We start from the raw sequence: 23,870 nt of genomic DNA, 5'->3' as shown, positions 1-23,870 counted from the left end.
ACAGTATGGGGATGAGGTAGGTGAAAATGGGTGGGCTATTTACCAATAGACTATGTACAGCTGCAGCGATCGGTTAGCTGCTCGGATAGCAGATGTTTGAAGTTGGTGAGGGAGATAAAAGTCTCCAACTTCAGCGATTTTTGCAATTCGTTCCAGTCACAGGCAGCAGAGAACTGGAACGAAAGGCGGCCAAATGAGGTGTTGGCTTTAGGGATGATCAGTGAGATACACCTGCTGGAGCGCGTGCTACGGATGGGTGTTGCCATCGTAACCAGTGAGCTGAGATAAGGCGGAGCTTTACCTAGCATGGACTTGTAGATGACCTGGAGCCAGTGGGTCTGGCGACGAATATGTAGCGAGGGCCAGCCGACTAGAGCATACAAGTCGCAGTGGTGGGTGGTATAAGGTGCTTTAGTGACAAAACGGATGGCACTGTGATAAACTGCATCCAGTTTGCTGAGTAGAGTGTTGGAAGCAATTTTGTAGATGACGTCGCCGAAGTCGAGGATCGGTAGGATAGTCAGTTTTACTAGGGTAAGTTTGGCGGCGTGAGTGAAGGAGGCTTTGTTGCGGAATAGAAAGCCGACTCTTGATTTGATTTTCGATTGGAGATGTTTGATATGGGTCTGGAAGGAGAGTTTAGAGTCTAGCCAGACACCTAGGTACTTATAGATGTCCACATATTCAAGGTCGGAACCATCCAGGGTGGTGATGCTGGTCAGGCGTGCGGGTGCAGGCAGCGAACGGTTGAAAAGCATGCATTTGGTTTTACTAGCGTTTAAGAGCAGTTGGAGGCCACGGAAGGAGTGCTGTATGGCATTGAAGCTCGTTTGGAGGTTAGATAGCACAGTGTCCAAGGACGGGCCGGAAGTATATAGAATGGTGTCGTCTGCGTAGAGGTGGATCAGGGAATCGCCCGCAGCATGAGAAACATCATTGATATTGAATTTCTGCAAAGAAAACACTACTAAAAGGACACCAATAAGAAGAAGAGACTTGCTTGGGCCAAGAAATCTGTCCTTTGGTTTGATGAGTTCAAATTTGGTAGGTGATCTCCGCATGTGTGGTTCCTACCGTGAAGCATAGAGGTGTGATGGGTGGTGGTGCTTTGCTGGTGACAATGTCTGTGATTCATTTAGAATTCAAGGCACACTTAACCAGCATGACTACCACAGCATTCTGCAGCGATATGCCATCCCATCTGGTTTGTGCTTAGTGGGACTATCATTTGTTTTTCAACAGGACAATGACCCAACAAACCTCCAGGCTGTGTAAGGGCTATTTGACCAAAAAGGAGAGTGGTGAATGGCTGCATCAGATGACCTGGGCTCCACAATCACCTGACCTCAACCCAATTGAGATGGTTTGGGATGAGTTGGACCGCAGAGTGAAGGAAAAGCAGCCAACAAGTGCTCAGCATACGTGGGAACTCCTTCAAGACTGTTGGAAAAGCATTCCAGGTGAAGCTGGTTGAGAGAATGTCAAGAGTGTGCAAAGCTGTCATCAGGGCAAAGGGTGGAAAAATGGCACACGGAGGTGATAGCTGCCGTTTTACGGGCTCCTAACCAATTGTGCTATTTTGTTAGTTTTTTTTTCTCGCATTGTTTGTAACTAATTTTGTACATAATGTTGCTGCTACCGTCTCTTATGACCGAAACAACTTCTGGACATCAGAACAGTGATTGTTCACCTCGAACTGGAGGAAGATATTTTCTTTAATGAGTCTGACGCAAAGGATATACTGACCAGACCCAAATCACCATCATCCGCGTGCCTTCTGAGAATTATCCGGCGAGTGAACAAACCACCACTACCCTCTGTATTATTGGCAACCCGGAATCATTGGAAAACAAACTGGACGATCTACGATTAAGACTATCCTACCAATGGGAAATTAAGAAACTTCATATTTTGTGTTTCGCCGAGACTTGGCTGAACGACGACACGGATAATATAGTGCTGGCTGGCTTCTCTGTGTTTCGGCAGGACAGAGCAGCTACGTCTGGTAAGACGAGGGGCAGGGGTGTGTGTCTATTTGTCATTAACTGCTGGTGCACGATGTCTAACATTAAAGTCTCAAGGTATTGCTCGCCTGAGGTAGAATAGCTCATGATCAGCTGTACCCTACACAATCTACCAAAAGAGTTCATATCTATATTATTCGTAGTCGTCCATTTACCAACACAAACCGATGCTGGCACTAAGACCTTACTCAACAAGCTGTAAAAGTCCATAAGCAAACAAGAAACTGCTCATCCAGAAGTGGAGCTCCTAGTGGCCGGGGACTTTAATGCAGGCAAACTTAAATCTGTTTGATTTCATTTCTAGCAGCATGTGCAACCAGAGGGAAAAATACATTCTAGACCACCTTTACTCCACACACAGAGACGCTTACAAAGCTCTCCCTCACCCTCCATTTTGCAAATCTGACCATAATTATATCCTCCTGATTCCTGCTTACAAGCAAAAACTAAAGCAGGAAGTACCAGTAACTTGCTCAATACAGAAGTGGTCAGATGACACAGATGCTACGTTACAAGACTGTTTTGCTAGCACAGATACGAAAATATTCCAGGATTCATCCAAGGGCATTAAGGAGAATATCACCTCAGTCACTGGCTTCATCAATAAGTGCATCGACGACGTCATCCCCACAGTGACCGTACGTACATATCCCAACCAGAAGCCATGGATTAAAGGCAACATCCACACCGAGCAAATGGCTAGAGCTTCAGCTATCAAGGAGCGGGACACTAACCCGGAAGCTTATAAGAAATCCTGCTATGCCCTCAGATGAACCATCAAACAGGCAAAGCGTCAATACAGGACTAAGATTGAATCCTACTACACAACAATTGGAACATTTAAATTACCTGCAATTTACATTGATTACTGCCAAGGTAGGGTGAATGCATTTTTGAGACTACCTAAATTATATAACTGGAACAGTCATTTCATTAACGGGTACAGAAAGTCAAACTACTAGTAGATTGGATTAGTTTAGAAAAATGTATGTTATCTATGTTTGTGTAGCACAATATTAATCAACCCAATGAATGTACATGCAAGAACACAGGTATTGAAATAAACAATTCTGAAAATCATCATAGAATAGAGCATTCTGGGAGATATGTTAACAAGTGGTGTGGTTTTGAGTGGTTTTGAGCAAACATACATTTGTAATTTTACTCAAAAATCTTGTTCAAATTCAGCTAACTTCAAGCAGAGTTTGTTGATTCCATGTACAATTCTAAGGCAACAAGCTACAATAGAATTGTCAGCTTGCTCAACGTTTGGACATATAGCTAAACCACTCAACAAGTTTTTTTACGTTGTTTGTTGAATGAAAAAACATTCACACATTACTGTAGCTCAATTTCTTGTGCTTCTGAAGTACACCCAACTCACAGAATAATCCTAATTAAGCCATTGGTTAAATTGGCTTTTTTGCTGTGTGTTTTTACCATTGTGTCGGTGAAGTAATTGATGAGGAGCAGAGAGGAAAGCATTTCAAATCAAATCAAAGTTTACTTGTCACATGCGCCGAGTACAACCTTACAGTGAAATGCTTACTTACAGGCTCTAACCAATGGTGCGGGAAAAAAAGGTATGTGTGTGTGTGTGTGTGTGTGTGTGTGTGTGTGTGTGTGTGTGTGTGTGTGTGTGTGTGTGTGTGTGTGTGTGTGTGTGTGTGTGTGTGTGTGTAGAGGTAAAGAAATAAAACAACAGTAAAAAGACATTGGAAAAAAGAGTAGCAAGGCTATATACAGACACCGGTTAGTCAGGCTTATTGAGGTAGTATGTACATGTAGGTATCGTTAAATTGACTACGCATATATGATGAACAGAGAGTAGCAGAAGTGAGGGGTTGGCGGGTGGTGGGACACAATGCAGATAGCCCGGTTAGCCAATGTGCGGGAGCATTGGTTGGTCAGGCCAATTTAGGTAGTATGTACATGAATGTATAGTTAAAGTGGCTATGCATATACAGTGGGGCAAAAAAATAATTTGTCAGCCACCAATTGTGCAAGTTCTCCCACTTAAAAAGATGAGAGAGACCTGTAATTTTCATCATAGGTACACTTCAACTATGACAGACAAAATGAGAAAAAAAAAAATCACATTGTAGGATTTTTAATGAATTTATTTGCAAATTATGGTGGAAAATAAGTATTTGGTGGCTGACTAAATACATTTTTGCCCCACTGTAAGATAAACAGAGAGTAGCAGCAGAGTAAAAGAGGGGTTGGGGGAGGCACACAATGCAAATATTCCGGGTAACCATTTAGTTACCTGTTCAGGAGTCTTATGGCTTGGGGATAAAACTGTTGAGAAGCCTTTTTTACATGTACATCTAGACCTGGCACTCCGGTACTGCTTGCCATGCGGTAGAAGAGAGAACAGACTATGACTGGGGTGGCTAGGGTCTTTGACAATTTTTAGGGCCTTCCTCTGACACCGCCTGGTGTAGAGGTCCTGGATGGCAGGCAGCTTTGCCCCAGTGATGTACTGGGCCGTTCGCACTACCCTCTGTAGTGCCTCGCAGTAGGAGGCCGAGCAATTGCCGTACCAGGCAATGATGCAACTGTTCAGGATGCTCTAGATGTTGTAGCTATAGAACCTTTTGAGGATCTCAGGATCCATGCCAAATCTTTTTAGTTTCCTGAGGGGGAATAGGCTTTGTCGTGCCCTCTTCACGGCTGTCTTGGTGTGTTTGGACCAATCTAGTTTGTTGTTGATGTAGACACCAAGGAATTTGAAGCTCTCAACCTGCTCCACTATGAGAATGAGAATGGGGATGTGCTTGGTGCTCCTTTTCCCGTAGTCCACAATCATCTCCTTAGCCTTGGTTATGTTGAGGTAGAGGTTGTTATTCTGGCACCACCTGGACAGGTCTCTGACCTCCTCCCTATAGGCTGTCTTGTCGTTGTCGGTGATCAGGCCTACCACTGTTGTGTCGTCAGCAAACTTAATGATGGTGTTGGAGTCGTGCCTGGCCATGCAGTCGTGGGTGAACAGGGAGTACAGGAGGGGACTGAGCACGCACCCTTGGGGAGCTCCAGTGTTGAGGATCAGCATGGCAGATGTGTTGCTACCTACCCTCACCACCTTGGAGCGGCCCATCAGGAAGTCCAGGATCCAGTTGCAGAGGGAGGTGTTTAGTCCCAGGATCCTTAGCTTGGTGATGAGCTTTGAGGGTACTATGGTGTTAAACGCTGAGCTGTAGTCAATGAACAGCATTCTCACATTGGTGTTTCTTTAGTCTAGGTTGGAAAGGGCAGTGAGGAGTGCAATAGAGATTGCATCATCTGTGGATCTGTTTGGGTGGTGTTTGAGCACACGTCCTGGTAATCCATCTGGCCCCGCTGCCCTGTGTATGTTCACCTGTTTAAAGTTCTTGCTCACGTTGGCTATGGAGAGCGTGATCACACAGTCGTCCGAAACAGCTGATGTTCTCATGCATACCTCAGTGTTGCTTGGCTCGAAGCAAGCATAGACGTGATTTAGCTCGTCTGGTAGGCTCGTGTCACTGGGCAGCTCGCGGCTGTGCTTCCCATTGTAGTCTGTAATAGTTTGCAAGCCCTGCCACATCTGACGAGCGTCAGAGCTGGTGTAGTATGATTCAATCTTAGCCCTGTATTGACGCTTTGCCTGTTTGATGTTTCATCGCAGGATTTCTTGTAAGCTTCCGGGTTAGAGTCCCGCACCTTGAAAGCGGCAGCTCTACCATTTAGCTCAGTGCGAATGTTGCCTGTAATCCATGGCTTCTGGTTGGGGTATGTATGTACAGTCACTGTGGGGACGATGTCCTCAATGCACTTATTGATAAAGCTAGTGACTGACGTGGTGTATTCCTCAATGTCATTGGAAGAATCCCGGATAGCAAAGCAGTCCTGTAGTTTAGCATCTGCTTCATCTGACCATTTTTTTATAGACCGAGTCACTGGTGCTTCCTGCTTTAATTTTACCTTGTAAGCAGGAATCAGGAGGATAGAGTTGTGGTCGGATTTGCTTCCGGTTCAAAAACTGAGTGGCACTCCTAGTTTTAAAAAAAACAGAGTGTAACTAGTCAGCGCCAATAATATTCTCCCCTGTTTCCCACAGGTACCCTACATTTACTCTCCTTTTGATAGACTGAAAACATATTTTTTTGCATTCCACTGAGGCTGTGCTGACTTATAGTACTGTGAGGAGGGAGATGTAGACAGAGTCCACAGAGAGTGTGCTCTAGAGGTCGACCGATTAATCGGAATGGCCGATTAATTAGGGCCGATTTCAAGTTTTCATAACAATCGGAAATCTGTATTTTTGGGCGCCGATTTAAACAATTTTTTTTTATACCTTTATTTAATTAGGCAAGTCAGTTAAGAACACATTCTTATATTCAATGATGGCCCAGGAACGGTGGTTTAACTGCCTTGTTCAGGGGCAGAACGACAGATTTTCACCTTGTCAGCTCGGGGGATCCAATCTTGCAACCTTACAGTTAACTAGTCCAACGCAATAACGACCTGCCTCTCTCTCGTTGCACTCCACAAGGAGACTGCCTGTTATGCGAATGTAGTAAGCCAAGGTAAGTTGCTAGCTAGCATTAAACTTATCTTATAAAAAACAATCAATCATAATCACTAGTTAACTACACATGGTTGATGATATTACTAGATATTATCTAGCGTGTCCTGCGTTGCATATAATCTGACTGAGGATACAAGTATCTGACTGAGCGGTGGTAGGCAGAAGCGTTTTGCCAGCAGCTCTTCGTTGTGCGTCAAGCATTGCGCTGTTTATGTCTTCAAACCTATCAACTTCCGAGATGGGGCAGGTGTAACCGAAGTGAAATGGCTAGCTAGTTAGCGCGCACTAACTAGAGGGACGGAAGCTATACTGTTTCACTGGCAATACTAAAGTGCCTATAAGAACATCCAATAGTCAAAGGTTAATGAAATACAAATGGTATAGAGGGAAATAGTCCTATAATAACTATAACCTAAAACTTCTTACCTGGGAATATTGAAGACTCATGTTAAAAGGAACCACCAGCTTTCATATGTTCTCATGTTCTGAGCAAGGAACTTAAACGTTAGCTTTCTTACATGGCACATATTGCACTTTTACTTTCTTCTCCAGCACTCTGTTTTTGCATTATTAAAACCAAATTGAACATGTTTCATTATTTGAGGCTAAATTTATTTTATTGATGTATTATATTCAGTTAAAATAAGTGTTCATTCAGTATTGTTGTAATTGTCATTATTACACACAAAAACACACACACATAAAAAAAAAATTGGCAGATTAATCGGTATCGGCTTTTTTGGTCCTCCAATAATTGGTATCGGTGTTGAAAAAATCATAATCGGTCGACCTCTAGTGAGTGCTCCATCTCATCCAGATCAGAGACCATCTGTTACCTGCAGCTCTGTTTACATGATTGTACATCACAGTGATTTATGTAAAGAGCTGAGGCGTGCTTCACAAGGCAACAACATGCACAGCCTGTGCACTCTCACTGATAACAATATTAGCCATTCCATTCTCTTATCCCCAGTCTATTAGCTCGCCATCCACTTTAGTTTGAACCAGGTAGTAGCGGTTTGAGAGAAATTAGTGGTACACATTTTTAGTACTTTTGACATCAAAAGCTTTTTTTAATGTTTTACAATATAACATTTCGCTTTAACATTGACACACATAATCTGTCTTAGGACAGCTCCCCAAATGGTCTCAAACTGGTCAAGGGACCCTCTCATAGAGGGTGTGCTCATTGCCAAGAAGGAGTGTAACCACACAGAAGCCTGGGAGTGGGTGTACTGCATGCAGCTAACCTACATGTCCATCATCTGCCTGCTGGGCATGCTGGGTAACTCCTTCGTCCTGTGTGTGTTCTGCTTCCAGAGTAGACACGCCACCATGGCAGACATCTATCTGGGTGACCTGGCCGCTGCAGACCTCCTCATGGTGTCCTGCCTGCTGTTCTGGGTGGTGGCCGTCTTACAAGAGTTTCACTGGCTGTTCGGCGAGCCCATGTTTCAGCTGGTGAACATTGTCATTGGGAGGAACTACTACTGCAGCGTCCTGTTCCTCACGCTGGTCAGTGTGGACCGGTACCTTGTGCTGGCTCAGCCCCTGTCGTCCCAGGGCAAGGGGAGAAGACCAGCCTGGGCCAGCGAAATCTACCTGGGTGTGTGGATGGTGAGTTGCCTCCTCAGCCTCCCCGCTCAGTTCTTCCACTCTGTCCACTTTTTTCCCTCACCTGGGGGTGGAGGCGTGCTACGTGGCGTACCCCCACAATGTCTGCAGGATGCGCTACAACCTGACTGTCAACATAGTGGGCTTCCTGGTTCCTGTACCTATTGTGTCCTTCTGCAGCTACCACATTATCAGGGTGCTCCGGGACAACAAGACGAGCAGGATGAGGAGCACGGCGGCAGGCTGGAACGGAGAGGAAGGCTGCCCACCTAGTACTCAGCACCTTGGCCGTATTCATCCTCTGCTGGCTGCCTTACCAGGAGGTTATCTTCCTCGAGACCCTTTATCACTACGAAGTCATCTCTGGTTCTGGCTTGGTGGATGCATTAGACATCAGCACTCAACTGGCTACCTACTTGGGCTACAGCAACAGCTCACTGAACCCTTTCCTGTATGTGATTGTAAGAAAGACACATTATTACCTATAGCCCTCAAACTCATCTCTGGACCTTGAAGCAAGTGCCACCCCCTTTTTTATCCCCATTTTCATGATTACGATCTTGTCTCATCGCTGCAACTCCCCAACTGGCTTGGGATAGGCGAAAGTCGAGTCATGTGTCCTCCCGCCTAACTGCGCTTCTTAACACCCGGATCAAACTACAGGCTGTAATGATGCCGCAATACTGTGATGACTTTAGACCGCTGAGCTACTCGGGAGGCTCGATGTCACTTCATTTTTTTATTATTCCCCTATAGTCAAGGACTGATTTAGACCTGGGACACCAGGATGGTGCAATTAATTATCAGGTTGAACAGAAAGCCAGCAGGCTCTGGACCTCATAGGGTAAGAATTGAATGCCCCTGACCTATAGCATGGGACCTACAGATGTAGCATCTTAATTTGACCTATATCGTCACAGAATAATCCTTCAGCAAGATGATTTGAACGTTTAGTCCATAGTGTTGCTTGATCGGTGGTTAGGCTGTTAGCTGGCCAAAAGTAGGCTACATGAACAGTGCAAAACTTTTTTTAATGTAACCTTGTGTTTGTGTGGGTTTTCAGTGAATTTATGTCAATCACAAAGCTCATCTGCAGTGCAGGAACATTATTCAGCAACAAAAGAGTGATCAAATTAAGATGACTCATAATGAAATATAAACAGAGGGTATTAAATGATTAGCCTTAAATCTACTGGAAAAAAATAATAATGGATTAAGCTAGCTACTTGGCCCTGGGCCTGTGGTTATGTGTATGTGTTTTTACACAGTGCCAAAATTCTAAAATAAGTGTTTGTACCATTAGAGAAGAAGCCGTTCACTTCACAAAATACATGTTTTCTCTCTTTGAGTATTCCTACATTCTCACCTGACCTTCAGGCGAACTGAAACTGGCTTATAAACAAATTGAAATACACGGTCGGACAAGGGTGTGGAAGAATGTTGTATACAGAACCAAACTTTCCAGCCCATCTCTCCCTAACTCAGTGAGAAGCTTAAAGACAAACAACACTACATGGTCTACTGGGTTGGTGTGTGTGATAAACTGCAGTGTTTTCTTCTCCTTACTAAAATATATTTTCACACGATTGGCACAAGGTAAGCGATTTCTTACAAATGCATATTTTAACAAATGTTCCTTGGGATGACATTCGTGAGTCAGGCTTCTGAATAACGTAATGGTACAGAGACAAAGTCATTTAGTACATATGAATACTGATAGACCAAAAACACTGAGACAGACACTTTTGAGGTTATTCAACTTGACAAAAAAAAAGCTTTATTTATTTGATCAGTCATATATCTGTATGTTAAGGACGTTCTGCTCAGAGTTGCAACTAATAAATGGAGAAGCAAAAAAACCAATTGGCTGTTATGAGTTACTAAATCACATTTGAAAAAAAGTATTCAATTAGTTCAAGTCAAGTCTTTATCAAAACCTCCTGCTTAAATCCCACTTTTCTCACACAACACCAGAAATACATAAGTTGTTGTTGGATTCAGCATATTTATGCAACCACAGCTAATTGTTTGATGACCTTTCAAGAGAGTTTGGACTCTTTAGCGTTCAGTTTTGATATATATCTGGCTTTGATGAAGACAGTCTGGAGATTGATTACAGAATAGTTACTCACACATAAAATATTAAACTTCAGTGTCACAATATTAAGATGAATATTGTTGATTAGTGGATAATACGCTCAGATATTACATTTTGACATTTTCTTATGACAACAGAGCTGGTGGTCTCCATGGCTATGCTCCTGTCAGAAAACAACAGGTCTTTCCTTCCCACCACCAAGACTCCTCTCCACAATGCCACAGAATGGATCCTGGTCCACAGCATCATTCCTCCCTACATCTTCACCCTATGTGTGACAGGGCTGCTGGGTAATGGCTTTGTCCTGCTGGTCTTCCTTCTCCAGAGGGAGCAGTGCTCCGTCCCAGAGATCTACCTGGGAAACCTGGCCCTGGCTGACCTGCTCCTCCTGGCCTGCCTGCCCTTCTGGGCCATGAACATCCTTAATGACTACAACTGGCCTTATGGAGACTTCTTGTGCTACGTAGTCAATCTGTCTATCACTGTCAACTTCTACACCAGCATCTACCTGTTGGTGATGGTGAGCGTGGACCGCTACTTAGCGCTGGTGAGGACCATGAGGGCCAGGTGGCTGAGGAGGAAGCGCTACGCACGGGCGATATGCCTCATACTGTGGCTGTTTGGGCTGCTGATAGGGGGTCTAGCTTCGCTTCACAGAAAGGTGACGTTCATTGAGGAATATCGGACAATGGCGTGTATTCTGGAGTATCCTGACCACTCTGGGGAGTCTTGGAAGCTGGCCCACAACCTCCTGTTGAACATAGTTGGCTTTGTTGTGCCTGTTGTGGGGATTTTTTCCTGCAGTTGTAACATTATCAGAGCCCTGAGGAAGAGGAGGCAGAGTGTTTACATCGAGGGTGGAAATGACAGGAAGGCCACAGTCCTTGTTTACGCCGTGACGCTGCTGTTTTTTGTATGTTGGAGTCCCTTCCAACTCTTCACCTTACTCGATATGCTGTGTGATGCAGAGGTCTTGGATGAAACATGGCATTATACACTGGACATTGGTACCCAGTTTTCAACCTACCTAGCAATTCTGAACAGTAGCCTAAATCCTCTGTTGTATGTATTTTCTGGTCAGTATTTTAGGAGGAAAGTTAGCACCATCTACAAGAGAACGAAGAATCGCAGGAGATCTGATACAATGGCATTTCAGCTTTCAATTGTATCAACCTACCTCCACAGGACTGATCAAATCAAACCTGTTGTAATACAGACATGAGTTCCTCCATTTTCCTGCACATTTGTTTGATATCTTGTAGTTATTGCACACTAAATTGCATTATCAATGTTGAATTACACAATGTAGCCACATAAAATGTGTGCAATCTTGAACTACATTATGTAGGTCTATAACGTTTAGATTGTGTAGGAGATATGTTTACGGGCACGGAAAAATATGTGATATAAATACTATGCATGCCAGTCTCTCTTGGAGTTGAGGAGAGACTGACTGCATCACTTATTTTTATAAGAAACATTGTGTTGAAAATCACAAATTGTTTGCATAGTCAACTTACACACCGCTCTGATAAACACTTATCCCACCAGACATGCCACCAGGGGTCTTTTTACAGACCCCAAATCCAGAACGAATTCAAGAAAGTGTATAGTATTATATAGAGCCCTTATTGCATGGAACTTACTTCCATCTCATATTACTCAAATAAACAGCAAATCTGGTTTAAAAAAACAGATAAAGCAACACCTCACGGCACAACCCCTCTCCCCTATTTGACCTAGATAGATTGTGTGTATACATTGATATGTAGGCTACATGTGCCTTTAACAAAAATATATGTAGTTGAGCTGTTCTTGTCTGATGATGTTCTGTATTAGGTCATTCTGTATTATGTTTCATGTTTTGTGTGAACCCCAGGAAGTGTAGCTGGTGCTTTTGCAACAGCTAATGGGGATCCTAATAAAATACCCCAAAAATCTCAATGTCACCTGTCACAATGTCAAATTTAACAAAATGGTATGTTCTAGCAGTGAAGATCACGGGATGATCTTTTAATGTCTCCTGTGTGTGCGTGTGTGCTACACACTTCTAGATTGCCCCAAAAACCTTGTCTTGTCACAATAAATGATGGCCTTTAAAATGCCAAACACATCTATGTTAACGCCTAAACATTGTATGACATTTCTCTCGCCAGTACCCACATTTACTGTACATCTACCATTCTTCTTTTCAATAAAGTTATTTAATACATATGAGGAAATGTCTCCTGTGTGACATTGGAGAGAATACTATTTGTATCTTGACACAAATATCAATGATTCCAAAGACACCTATAGGAATAAATGTATAGTCATTTAATGATCATTTTACAAGACCAAAGTCAGGAGAGGTGTCTGCCTAGCTGTGCTCTTTTGCTTTCTAGACTGGTTCTGGTTGCTCATGTTTGTATATATAGTTTGTTAACTTGAGTGTATGACCACCCACATTCTATAACTATTTGTATGTGTAGGTCTAGTAGTCCATTTTGAGATGTCAAGTCATTGTTCACACTCAGGAGACCCAACGGAGAGAAGTTCCAAGCTATAAACTGCAGATGAGCCAACATCATGTTTGTTGCTATTCATAATAGTTGTGGTTTCTGCACCACAGTGAAGTTTACACCATAGCCTATGAAAACATCTTTACAGTAACAAAAGTACTGTTTCAGGTCACACTTTATTTGTATAGTCTGGATAATCATACTATCAACAATTTGTTGATAAGCAACTGCTTGTTAAGATTACGGTTAGGGTTAGAATAAGAATAAGCATCAGGGTTAAGGTTAGGATTAGGATTAGTATTAGTAGATAGTTAGTCTATTTGTAGATGCTCTACAGACTATCCAAATAAAATGTTACCCAAAAGTCACCTCTTGGAAAACCAACTCTCCTCTTTTGTGTGCTTAAACATATACATACGATTTCTGAACTGCAAATCACCCATGTATAATTGTTGAGTTCACCATTCACTCATCTGCCCAGCACACAGTTCTCTCATCTGCAGTGCTGCTCTCATGTGATAGCTCAGAGGGAATTTAACAGAGAAGACTAAATGCTAGAGACTAACATTGTTTGACATTCACTTCAGGATACTTAGCTCAACAGTCACATCTTTGACCATGAGAGAATGCAGGTTCTAGAGCAAAAACCATGAAATTCCTAGTGAAATCTTGGCTTATAAAATCATTTGTGGAGTGTTTCTTGCATTTTTTGAGAGGAGCTGTGCCATTTGTCATTGTGCACAGGCAGTGGTGACCCGTCATTCAAGGCTCTGCCCCAACTGTTTTGAGCCTGTTTTGCATGTTATTTTGGCATAAAACCATGTCATACATATATATATATACTGTATTTATATACACATTGAGTTAATAAAGCCACATACAAACATGGTCTATTTTTTGTTTTCTTGAGTAAGGCAGCTCCAAAATACAGCTGTTTCAGCCTAGCTCAGTGCTTTCTGTGGTGGCGAGGAAAGCCAACAAAAAATACGGAGCGTTGAGCTGTGATTGGCTCAGTGTTCTGTCACTCATGGAGACACTACCCCACCGCCAAGTCTAAGGGTAGAGCTAGAAAATTCTAGCCCCTTTGGTGCTACCATAGAGTTACAGTACATTAGAAGTGCCAACCCAAGAAGGATCAAGGTCATTGGCCACAGATATAACGTGATTTGAAGTAATTTTATGTACAGTAGCTTTGATTGGACTGCAACTAACATAGACAATCACCCACAATCCACAATGCCAAAAAAGGCTACCTAAATATGGTTCCCAATCAGAGACAATGACTAACACCTGCCTCTGATTGAGAACCATATCAGACCAAACACAGAAACAGACAAACTAGACATACAACATAGAATGCCCACTCAGATCACACCCTGACCAAACAAAACACATAAACATACAAAGCAAACTATGGTCAGGGCGTGACATTCATGTAGGCCCTAACAGTTTGTGGGCACCGTTTGTCACCGTTATAGTGCAATTAATGTATTGTTCAGTGTTGTGTTGTGCAGGTACTTTGCTGGCATACATCCCACCAAGATTTACAGTGCCTTGCGAAAGTATTCGGCCCCCTTGAACTTTGCGACCTTTTGCCACATTTCAGGCTTCAAACATAAAGATATAAAACTGTATTTTTTTGTGAAGAATCAACAACAAGTGGGACACAATCATGAAGTGCAACAACATTTATTGGATATTTCAAACTTTTTTAACAAATCAAAAACTGAAAAATTGGGCGTGCAAAATTATTCAGCCCCCTTAAGTTAATACTTTGTAGCGCCACCTTTTGCTGCGATTACAGCTGTAAGTCGCTTGGGGTATGTCTCTATCAGTTTTGCACATCGAGAGACTGACATTTTTTCCCATTCCTCCTTGCAAAACAGCTCGAGCTCAGTGAGGTTGGATGGAGAGCATTTGTGAACAGCAGTTTTCAGTTCTTTCCACAGATTCTCGATTGGATTCAGGTCTGGACTTTGACTTGGCCATTCTAACACCTGGATATGTTTATTTTTGAACCATTCCATTGTAGATTTTGCTTTATGTTTTGGATCATTGTCTTGTTGGAAGACAAATCTCCGTCCCAGTCTTAGGTCTTTTGCAGACTCCATCAGGTTTTCTTCCAGAATGGTCCTGTATTTGGCTCCATCCATCTTCCCATCAATTTTAACCATCTTCCCTGTCCCTGCTGAAGAAAAGCAGGCCCAAACCATGATGCTGCCACCACCATGTTTGACAGTGGGGATGGTGTGTTCAGCTGTGTTGCTTTTACGCCAAACATAGCGTTTTGCATTGTTGCCAAAAAGCTCAATTTTGGTTTCATCTGACCAGAGCACCTTCTTCCACATGTTTGGTGTGTCTCCCAGGTGGCTTGTGGCAAACTTTAAACAACACTTTTTATGGATATCTTTAAGAAATGGCTTTCTTCTTGCCACTCTTCCATAAAGGCCAGATTTGTGCAATATACCACTGATTGTTGTCCTATGGACAGAGTCTCCCACCTCAGCTGTAGATCTCTGCAGTTCATCCAGAGTGATCATGGGCCTCTTGGCTGCATCTCTGATCAGTCTTCTCCTTGTATGAGCTGAAAGTTTAGAGGGACGGCCAGGTCTTGGTAGATTTGTAGTGGTCTGATACTCCTCCCATTTCAATATTATCGCTTGCACAGTGCTCCTTGGGATGTTTAAAGCTTGGGAAATCTTTTTGTATCCAAATCCGGCTTTAAACTTCTTCACAGCAGTATCTCGGACCTGCCTGGTGTGTTCCTTGTTCTTCATGATGCTCTCTGCGCTTTTAACGGACCTCTGAGACTATCACAGTGCAGGATCATATATACGGAGACTTGATTACACACAGGTGGATTGTATTTATCATCATTAGTCATTTAGGTCAACATTGGATCATTCAGAGATCCTCACTGAACTTCTGGAGAGAGTTTGCTGCACTGAAAGTAAAGGGGCTGAATAATTTTGCACGCCCAATTTTTCAGTTTTTGATTTGTTAAAAAAGTTTGAAATATCCAATAAATGTCGTTCCACTTCATAATTGTGTCCCACATGTTGTTGATTCTTCACAAAAATATACAGTTTTATATCTTCATGTTTGAAGCCTGAAATTTGGCAAAAGGTCGCAAAGTTCAAAGGGGCCGAATACTTTCGCAAGGCACTGTACATGCTAAAATCGGCACTGTCCACAGGTAATATGCATGTTTGTAACTAATATGTAAATAAAGTAAAATACTAATCAAAACATTATTCACAGTAATACCCCCGTTGGACTTTCACCACAAGAACGAGGGAATTATGAGGAAAACCATTAAGCAAATATTTTCATTGACGGAGCCAGAAAGTTGGCAGGTAAACAATTAGTGTGAGAGCAAAAGTAAAAAAACATCCAGGAGAACAATGTTACCAAATACACCAAATCATCATCATTTCAATCTCTGTCGACCACTGTTGATAACGTCTGACACGAACTTGCATAATTAGGCATGTGTCCTCTCCACATCTGCCACATACTTTACATAGCCTACAAGAAAACTCACACGTCTCTTCCCTTCAGTTTACAAGACATTGAGGTGGGATTTTAAATCAAGTTAGGGGTTGACATAATTGCTAAATGAGTTCTACAATCATCAGTGTTGTCTCAGTCCCCATTCCCAACAGGGTGCTAAGCAAGATGCCACACCACCCACGGAGATCCTATTCAATTATTCTATAATGATTCTGTATGTAATTCCATCTCCCACAATTCACCAATCATTGGTTCTTTGCATTTTTATGGCTCTCTAGTAGGTCAACTTCCTAGCAAATGCATCCCCAACCAACCCACAATTAACCATCATTTCCAAACTGTATATTCCAGGCTTTTAGTTTTTCTTAAAAAACTGATCTGTCAGACATTTAGATCAGTGTATGTCCTGAGTTGTCAGTTCTTCAATTTCAGTTATCCGCAATCTGGACCATCATGGGTAATTAGCCATCTGGGGCCCCAACAGCTACAATATCCCTGTTTAGGATAGTTTAACCTTGTTAACAGTCCTCAAACCCATCACTTTGTGACGTCTGCCATTATGTATAATGAAAGCTGTTTCTATTTTAATCCAATGCTATAGGAAGGAAATTAGGTAGTAGTATCCTCCTTCATGGTCCAACTATACCAATAGAGAAAAATGTGTTTGTTGCGCCAACGTAAACTAATAAATTATGTTTGATGCAAATGTCATCAAAAACTTCCAGATTATGATTATATATATTCAAATAGGGTCACATGTGGTTATACCATTTTGTATCTAAAATGACTGAACAAAACATGTGAGAAATGTCTGCTGTTGGACAGGCGTCCGTGTGATTATACAAGGCCCACAAGTTACGGACCCAACATTTTCTCTCTTGCTGTGAGTCTGTGTTAAAGGTCTCAGCGTAACAATTTACGTGATCAAATGTTGACAGAGGAGACATAACAGTGGGGTCGATGCAGCTGTGTGTAGCAGGCTGTTTGTTTGTCAGCTCTACCTTCATGACTTGGGCCCCGTTTTGGACTATGACCTAGATTTTAAACTTTATTTTAAGCCTTTTCAAGAAATGAGAATTACAGCAAAAATGAAAGCAATTCAAATCAAATCGTATTAGTCACATGCGCCGAATACAACAGAATACCTTACAGTGAAATGATGAATACAACAGAATACCTTACAGTGAAATGATGAATACAACAGGTGTAGTAGACCTTACAGTGAAATGCTTACTTGTGAGCCCCTAACCGACAGTGCAGTTCCAAAAAAATACGTAAAGGAATAAGAGATAAAAGTAACAAGTAATTAAAGAGGAGCAGTAAAGAAAACAACAACATATACAGGAGGGTACCGGTACAGAGTCAATGTGCGGGGGCACTGGTTAGTTGAGGTAGTATGTACATGTAGGTAGTGTTAATTAAAGTGACTATGCATAGATGACAACAGAGAGTGGCAGTGGTGTGGAGAGGGGAGGGGGGGGGGGCAATGTGAATAGTCTGTGTAGCCATTTGAATAGATGTTCTTATGGCTTGGGGGTAGAAGCTGTTTAGAAGCCTCTTGGATCTAGAATTGTCTGATGATTGGTGCTGGACCAATTGGCATATAAAGAAAAGGTGACAGGTTGAAGAAAAAGCTTAGCAACGGAATCTAAATTGTCATTTAGTAGTATCAATATCCTAAATTTAGAAATAAAATTTAATGGCAATTATTTTGTTATTGATAACCAAATATCTATGCTGGTCATCACTAGTTACCATAGCCACAAAGTCATAAACTGTGTCTATTTCTACAATTTCTCCTCTTAAAATCTGATTTGAAACCTAACCCTAACCTTAAACCACACTGAATATAGCCAATTTTAACAATATGGCTGTGTTAACTAGTGACAATCCTGAAAACACCAGTAGAGCCATTCTCACAACAGCTCCATCAGTTCCAGAAAATGTATTTGCATGAGTATAATTTGCATGGAATACAAGAAAGGGAAAAGGGTACACCTAGTCAGCTGCACAACTAAATGCATTCAACCGAAATGTGCCTTCCACATTTAACCCAATCCCTCTGAATCGACATCCATTTAAATCGGTGCCAGGAGAGCAGTTGTTGTAGGGGGTTAACTGGGAAGAACAGCACATTTTTCCACCTTGCTAGCTCAAGGATTTTAATCAGCAACCTTTCGGATACTGGCCCAATGCTTTTAACCAGGGCATCCCAACTTCCATTTTTCTCATTGAACCATAGGAATACAATAGGTGACAACAACGCAGAGCACCCAGAGACATCCAACTCAGCGAGGGCAAAGATGGACCCAACTGCAGTACCACTCAATCAGACCAATTCTAACCTGTCTGACTCTGCCTGCATTAAAAATGACTGGGTGGACGGGCACATGTACCTAGCAGCCTACTCCCTCTTCTTCATCATGGGCTTCCCGGCTAACTGCCTGTCTCTGTATGTGGCCTGGGTGTTAATGAGGAAAGGAAACAACTTGGCCGTGTACCTGGTGAATCTGTCCATCTCAGACCTCCTCTATACGGTCTCCCTGCCCGTATGGATCGAGCTGGCCCTGGGTCGGCCCGTAGGGGACACCTTCTGTAGCCTGGTGTCTGTGGTAATGTACAACAGCTTCTACATCGGGTCTGGTCTCCTCTGCTGCATCTCAGTGGATCGCTACCTGGCCGTGGTCTATCCTCTCTACTTCAACTGGGTGCGGCAGGTGCGTACTGCAGTGGCAGTTTGCGCTGCATTGTGGTGTGTAGAACTGTCTATCCACATCTATCTTCTTCATCAAAAGGGGGCGCTGCAGGACTTCTCCGCCAGGCGGCTGTGTAAGGAGGGTATGCCCATGGCCCAGACGGACGCCCACGTTGCTCTGACCAGGGTGGTTCTGGGGTTCCTGCTCCCCCTTCTCATCATGACCTTCTGCTTCCATCAGATTGTTTTGGCACTCCGCGACAGTGCCTCCTTGCTGGCCCGGGAGCGGAGGAAAGTCAGCCTCCTGTTGCTGCTCCTCCTGGTGACATATGTGGTGGCCTTCGCCCCCTTCCAGGCTGTTATGTTCCTCAGAGGGGTGCTGGAGCCAGGGGAATGTAGCATGGCAGTGAAGCTCAGGGACCCATACATGGTGCTGGTTGCCTGGACGACACTCAACAGCATGCTGGACCCTATTTTCTACTGTCTCATCAGTCAGAGTGCCAAGAACGAGATGACTAAAGTGCTGCAAAGATGCAATAGATGCAGCAGTCAGTTAAAGAAGTGCAAAACTATTTACACAATTACATAAGCTAAGAAATGATTCATGATAAATCCATTAAAAGTATTTTACTGTGAAAATGTCATGTCAAACTTGCTTTTTGCTACAATGCTTGTTAGAAGAAAAAAATATGAATTGGGACCTGTAACAGTAGGCTCCATTATAGAGTACTGTAACTAACCTTATTTGCAATATATTCAAATGGTGCCTTTGTGAGGCTAGTATAGTACTGCTGTTTAACAATCCACTACTGTATAATCTTGTTAAAATGTTTTCTATGCAAATTTATATTCAGACCCTAACACATATTTCTGTGAAGGTACAGTGCCTGAATAGTATCTGATAAAGTTATGGTATCCTATATCCTACAACTATTTTATATGGACAACCAACAGGTGATTGCCAAAATAAAAGAAAACCAACATAACCTGTAAGGCATTGGGCCACCACGAGCCGCCAGAACAGCTTCAATGTGCCTTGGCATAGATTCTGCAAGTATTTTTCCACGACAAACTCCATAATTTGGTGTTTTGTTAATGATGGAGGAAAACACTGTCTCAGGCGCCGCTGCAAAATCTCCTAAAAGTGTTCAAATAGGTTGAGATCTGGTTTCACACGCACGCACGCACACACACACACACACACACACACACACACACACACACACACACACACACACACACACACACACACACACACACACACACACACACACACACACACACACACACACACACACACACACACTTTAAACCCCCTATGATTCTTTGAGACCACTCTTTCAAAGTCATAGATCTCTTCTAGCCAAAATATGGAGCAACTGGGCATTTTTATACTTGACCCTAAGCATGATGGGATGTTAATTGCTTAATTAACTCAGGAACTACACCTGTGTGGAAGCACCTGCTTTCAATTTCCTTTGTATCCCTCATTTACTCAAGTGTTTCCTTTATTTTGGCAGTTACCTGTAAGTACAGTGCCTTCAGATAGTATTCACACACAGTATTCTTGTTGAACTGTTGCCATGCACCTGCAAAGAGATTGCTTAGATGTGCGAGTGCCTTTTGAATTTTGTGTTACAACCTGAATTTAAAATGGATTCAATTGAGAGTTTGTGTCACTGGCCTACACACAATACCCCATAACAGGGTTCCCCAAATAATAATTTATTGTTGTTATTGTTAGATATTATAGACTGTAAAAACACCAGGAATTCAGCTCCAAGTATTAATTTAAGAAATCTGTTCAAGTATTCCCACGCATAATAGCGAGACGTGACCGTATACAAATGTAAGCAAGGTTTTAAATGTTTTAGTCAAACATTATACTGTGTCTGTTTGGGCTTCTTGCGGTCAATTTGCAATATACATATGTTTTGTAATTATGTTTACATTATACATTTCAGTCATTTAGTAAAAGGTCTTATCCAGAGCAATGTACATGAGCAATTAGAGTGCCATGTTCAAGGGCACATCTAAAGATTTTTCACGTAGTTGACTCAGGGATTTGAATCATTGACCTTTCGATTACTGGCCCAATGCTTTTCACTGCTATTCTACCTGCCCGTTACGGCCCCCCAACCACCCACTGAAGAAGAAAAAAATGTCCAGTAGCTGAATCCAGTTGATGATCCCTGCCCTATAATGTCAACGTGGAATTTTTACAAATTAATACAAATGAAATTCAAATGTTATTTGTCACATGCGCCAAATACAGCAGGTGTACAGTGAAATGCTTATAAGCCCTTAACCAACCATTCAGTTAAGAAAAATAAGTGTTAAGTAAAAAGTGGTTATTAAATAACAAATATTTAAAGAGCAGCAGCAAAATAACCGCAGAGAGGCTATATACAAGGGGTACCAGTACGGAGTCAATGTGCGGGGGCACAGGTTAGTCGAGGTAATTGAGGTAATATGTACATGTAGGTACATAACCTCTATGTGATCGGTGTCCCTATACCGGAACGGTTGTTGCTAACGTGCGCTAATAAAATCAAACTTTATTTGTCACATGCGCCGAATACAACTAGTTTAGACTTCACCGTGAAATGCTTATTTTTTTTATTTTCTTATTTTACCTTTATTTTACCAGGAAGGCCAGTTGAGAACAAGTACTCATTTACAACTGCGACCTGGCCAAGATAAAGCAAAGTTACACATGGGATAAACAAACATACAGTCAATAACACAATAGAAAAATCTGTATACAGTGTGTGCAAATGAAGTAAGGAGGTAAGGCAATAAATAGGCCATTGTGGCAAAGTAATTACAATTTAGCAATTAACACTGGAGTGATATATGTGCAGAAGAGGATGTGCAAGTAGAAATACTGGTGTGCAAAATAACCAAAAAACAAAAACAAATATGGGGATGAGGTAGGTAGTTGGTTGGATGGGTTATTTACAGATGGGCTGTGTACAGGTGCAGTGATCTGTAAGCTGCTCTGACAGCTGGTGCTTAAAGCTAGTGAGGGAGATGCAAAGAAGCAAGATATATACATAAATACAGTATGGGGATGAGGTAGCTGGATGAGGTAGCAGGAGGAGTGATCGGTAAGCTGCTCTGGCAGCTGATGCTTAAAGTCAGTGAGGGAGATATAAGTCTCCAACTTCAGTGATTTTTGCAATTCGTTCCAGTCATTGGCAGCAGAGAACTGGAAGGAAAGGTGGCCAAAGGGGGTGTTGGCTTTGGGAATGACCAGTGAAATAAACCTGCTGGAGCAAGTGCTACGGGTGGGTGTTGCTATGGAGACCAGTGAGCTGAAATAAGGCAGAGCTTTACCTAGCAAGGACTTATAGATGATATGGAGCCAGTGGGTTTGGCAACAAATATGTAGCGAGGACCAGCCAACGAGAGCATACATGTCGCAGTGGTGGGTAGTATATGGGGCTTTGGTGACAAAACGGATGGCACTGTGATAAACTGCATCCCATTTGCTGAGTAGAGTGTTGGAGGCTATTTTTTAAATGACATCGCCGAAGTCAAGGATCAGTAGGATAGTCAGTTTTACGAGGATATGTTTGGCAGCATGAGTGAAGGATGCTTTGTTGCGAAATGGGAAGCTGATTCTAGATTTAATTTTGGATTGGAGATGCTTATTGTGAGTCTGGAAGGAGAGTTTATGATCCAGCCAGACACCTAGGTATTTATAGTTGTCCACATATTCTAAGTCAGAACCGTCCAGAGTAGTGATGCTAGTCAGGCAGGTGGCAGCGATCGGTTAAAGAGCATGTATTTAGTTTTACTAGCATTTAAGAGCAGTTAGAGACCAATGAATGAGTGTAGTATGGCATTGAAGCTTGTTTGGAAGGAAGGAAGAAGGACCATAAGTTTACAGAATGGTGTCGTCTGCATAGAGGTGGATCAGAGAATCACCAGCAGCAAGAGCGACATCATTGATACATAGAGAGAAAGAGTCGGCCCGAGAATTGAACCCTGTGGCACCCCCATAAAGACTGCCAGAGGTCCGGACAACAGGCCTTCCGATTTGACACACTGAACTCTATCTGAGAAGTAGTTAGTGAACCAGGCAAGGCAGTCATTTGAGAAACCAAGGCTGTTGAGTCTGCCTATAAGAACGAGGTGATTGACAGTCGAAAGTCTTGGCCAGGTCGATGAAGATGACTGCACAGTACTGTCTTTTATCGATGGCAGTTATGATATTGTTTAGGACCTTGAGCGTGGCTTAGGTGCACCCGGTACCAGCTTGGAAACCGGATTGCATAGCGGAGAAGGTACGGTGGGATTCGAAATGGTTGGTGATGTTTGTTCACTTGGCTTTCGAAGAATTTAGAAAGACAGGGCAGGATGGATGTAATCTGTAACAGTTTTGGCATAGAGTGTCTCCCCCTTTGAAGAGGGGGATAACCGCGGCTGCATTCCAATCTTTAGTAATCTCAGACGATATAAAAGTGAGGTTGAACAGGCTAGTAATAGGGGTTGCAACATGGCGACGGATCATTTTAGGAAGAGAGGGTCCAGATTGTCTAGCCCAGCTGCTTTGTAGGGATCCAGATTTTGCAGCTCTATCAAAACATCCACTGTCTGGATTTGAGTGATGGAGAAGCGGGGGGGGGGGGGGGGGGGGCTTGGGCCAGTTGCTGCGGGGGGTGCAGAGCTGTTGGCCGGTGTAGCCAGATGGAAAGCATGGCCAGCCGTAGAGAAAAGCTTATTGAACTGACATTTTGGTGGCAGACTGGGAAGATAGCTTGGAGTATATACACACATGCTCCATTAACTCCAGACATCGTCTCATACAATTCAAGGTATTACACAGATTACACTATTCCAAAACCAAACTGCATAGGATGTTTCC

The 23,870-nt window shown here is 42.7% G+C and overlaps 2 protein-coding genes and 1 pseudogene across 3 annotated transcripts; all 3 read left to right on the top strand.

The window, feature by feature from the left end:
• The first annotated feature begins 2,058 nt into the window (after window positions 1-2,058).
• LOC149972117 (B2 bradykinin receptor pseudogene) lies at window positions 2,059-8,812 on the top strand (annotated as a pseudogene).
• Window positions 8,813-9,593: 781 nt separating this feature from the next.
• Window positions 9,594-12,510, top strand: bdkrb1 (bradykinin receptor B1). Of its 2 annotated transcripts, XM_021582978.3 has the most exons (2): window positions 9,594-9,786; window positions 10,426-12,510. In XM_021582978.3, exon 2 carries the CDS (start codon window positions 10,440-10,442, stop codon window positions 11,508-11,510), a length of 1,071 nt encoding a protein of 356 aa, XP_021438653.3. In that variant the 5' UTR covers window positions 9,594-9,786; window positions 10,426-10,439; the 3' UTR covers window positions 11,511-12,510.
• A 5,828-nt stretch (window positions 12,511-18,338) lies between these two features.
• On the top strand, window positions 18,339-19,586 carry LOC110504332 (G protein-coupled receptor 4-like). The gene has a single exon (XM_090219324.1). It carries the CDS (start codon window positions 18,495-18,497, stop codon window positions 19,584-19,586), a length of 1,092 nt encoding a protein of 363 aa, XP_090075450.1. The 5' UTR covers window positions 18,339-18,494.
• Window positions 19,587-23,870: the final 4,284 nt, after the last annotated feature.

The sequence above is a fragment of the Oncorhynchus mykiss genome, chromosome 25 (assembly GCF_057628025.1).
Source record: "Oncorhynchus mykiss isolate SJ-2025 chromosome 25, ASM5762802v1, whole genome shotgun sequence".
Taxonomy (NCBI): Eukaryota; Metazoa; Chordata; class Actinopteri; order Salmoniformes; family Salmonidae; genus Oncorhynchus; species Oncorhynchus mykiss.
Note: the sequence above shows the minus strand (reverse complement) of the source record. Positions and strands in the feature narration are given on the sequence as shown.

What these genes read in the sequence shown, in the direction of transcription:
- LOC110504332 (XM_090219324.1), top strand. Translation starts at nt 18,495, where the DNA reads ATGCTTTTAACCAGGGCATCCCAACTTCCATTTTTCTCATTGAACCAT.
- bdkrb1 (XM_021582978.3), top strand. Translation starts at nt 10,440, where the DNA reads ATGGCTATGCTCCTGTCAGAAAACAACAGGTCTTTCCTTCCCACCACC.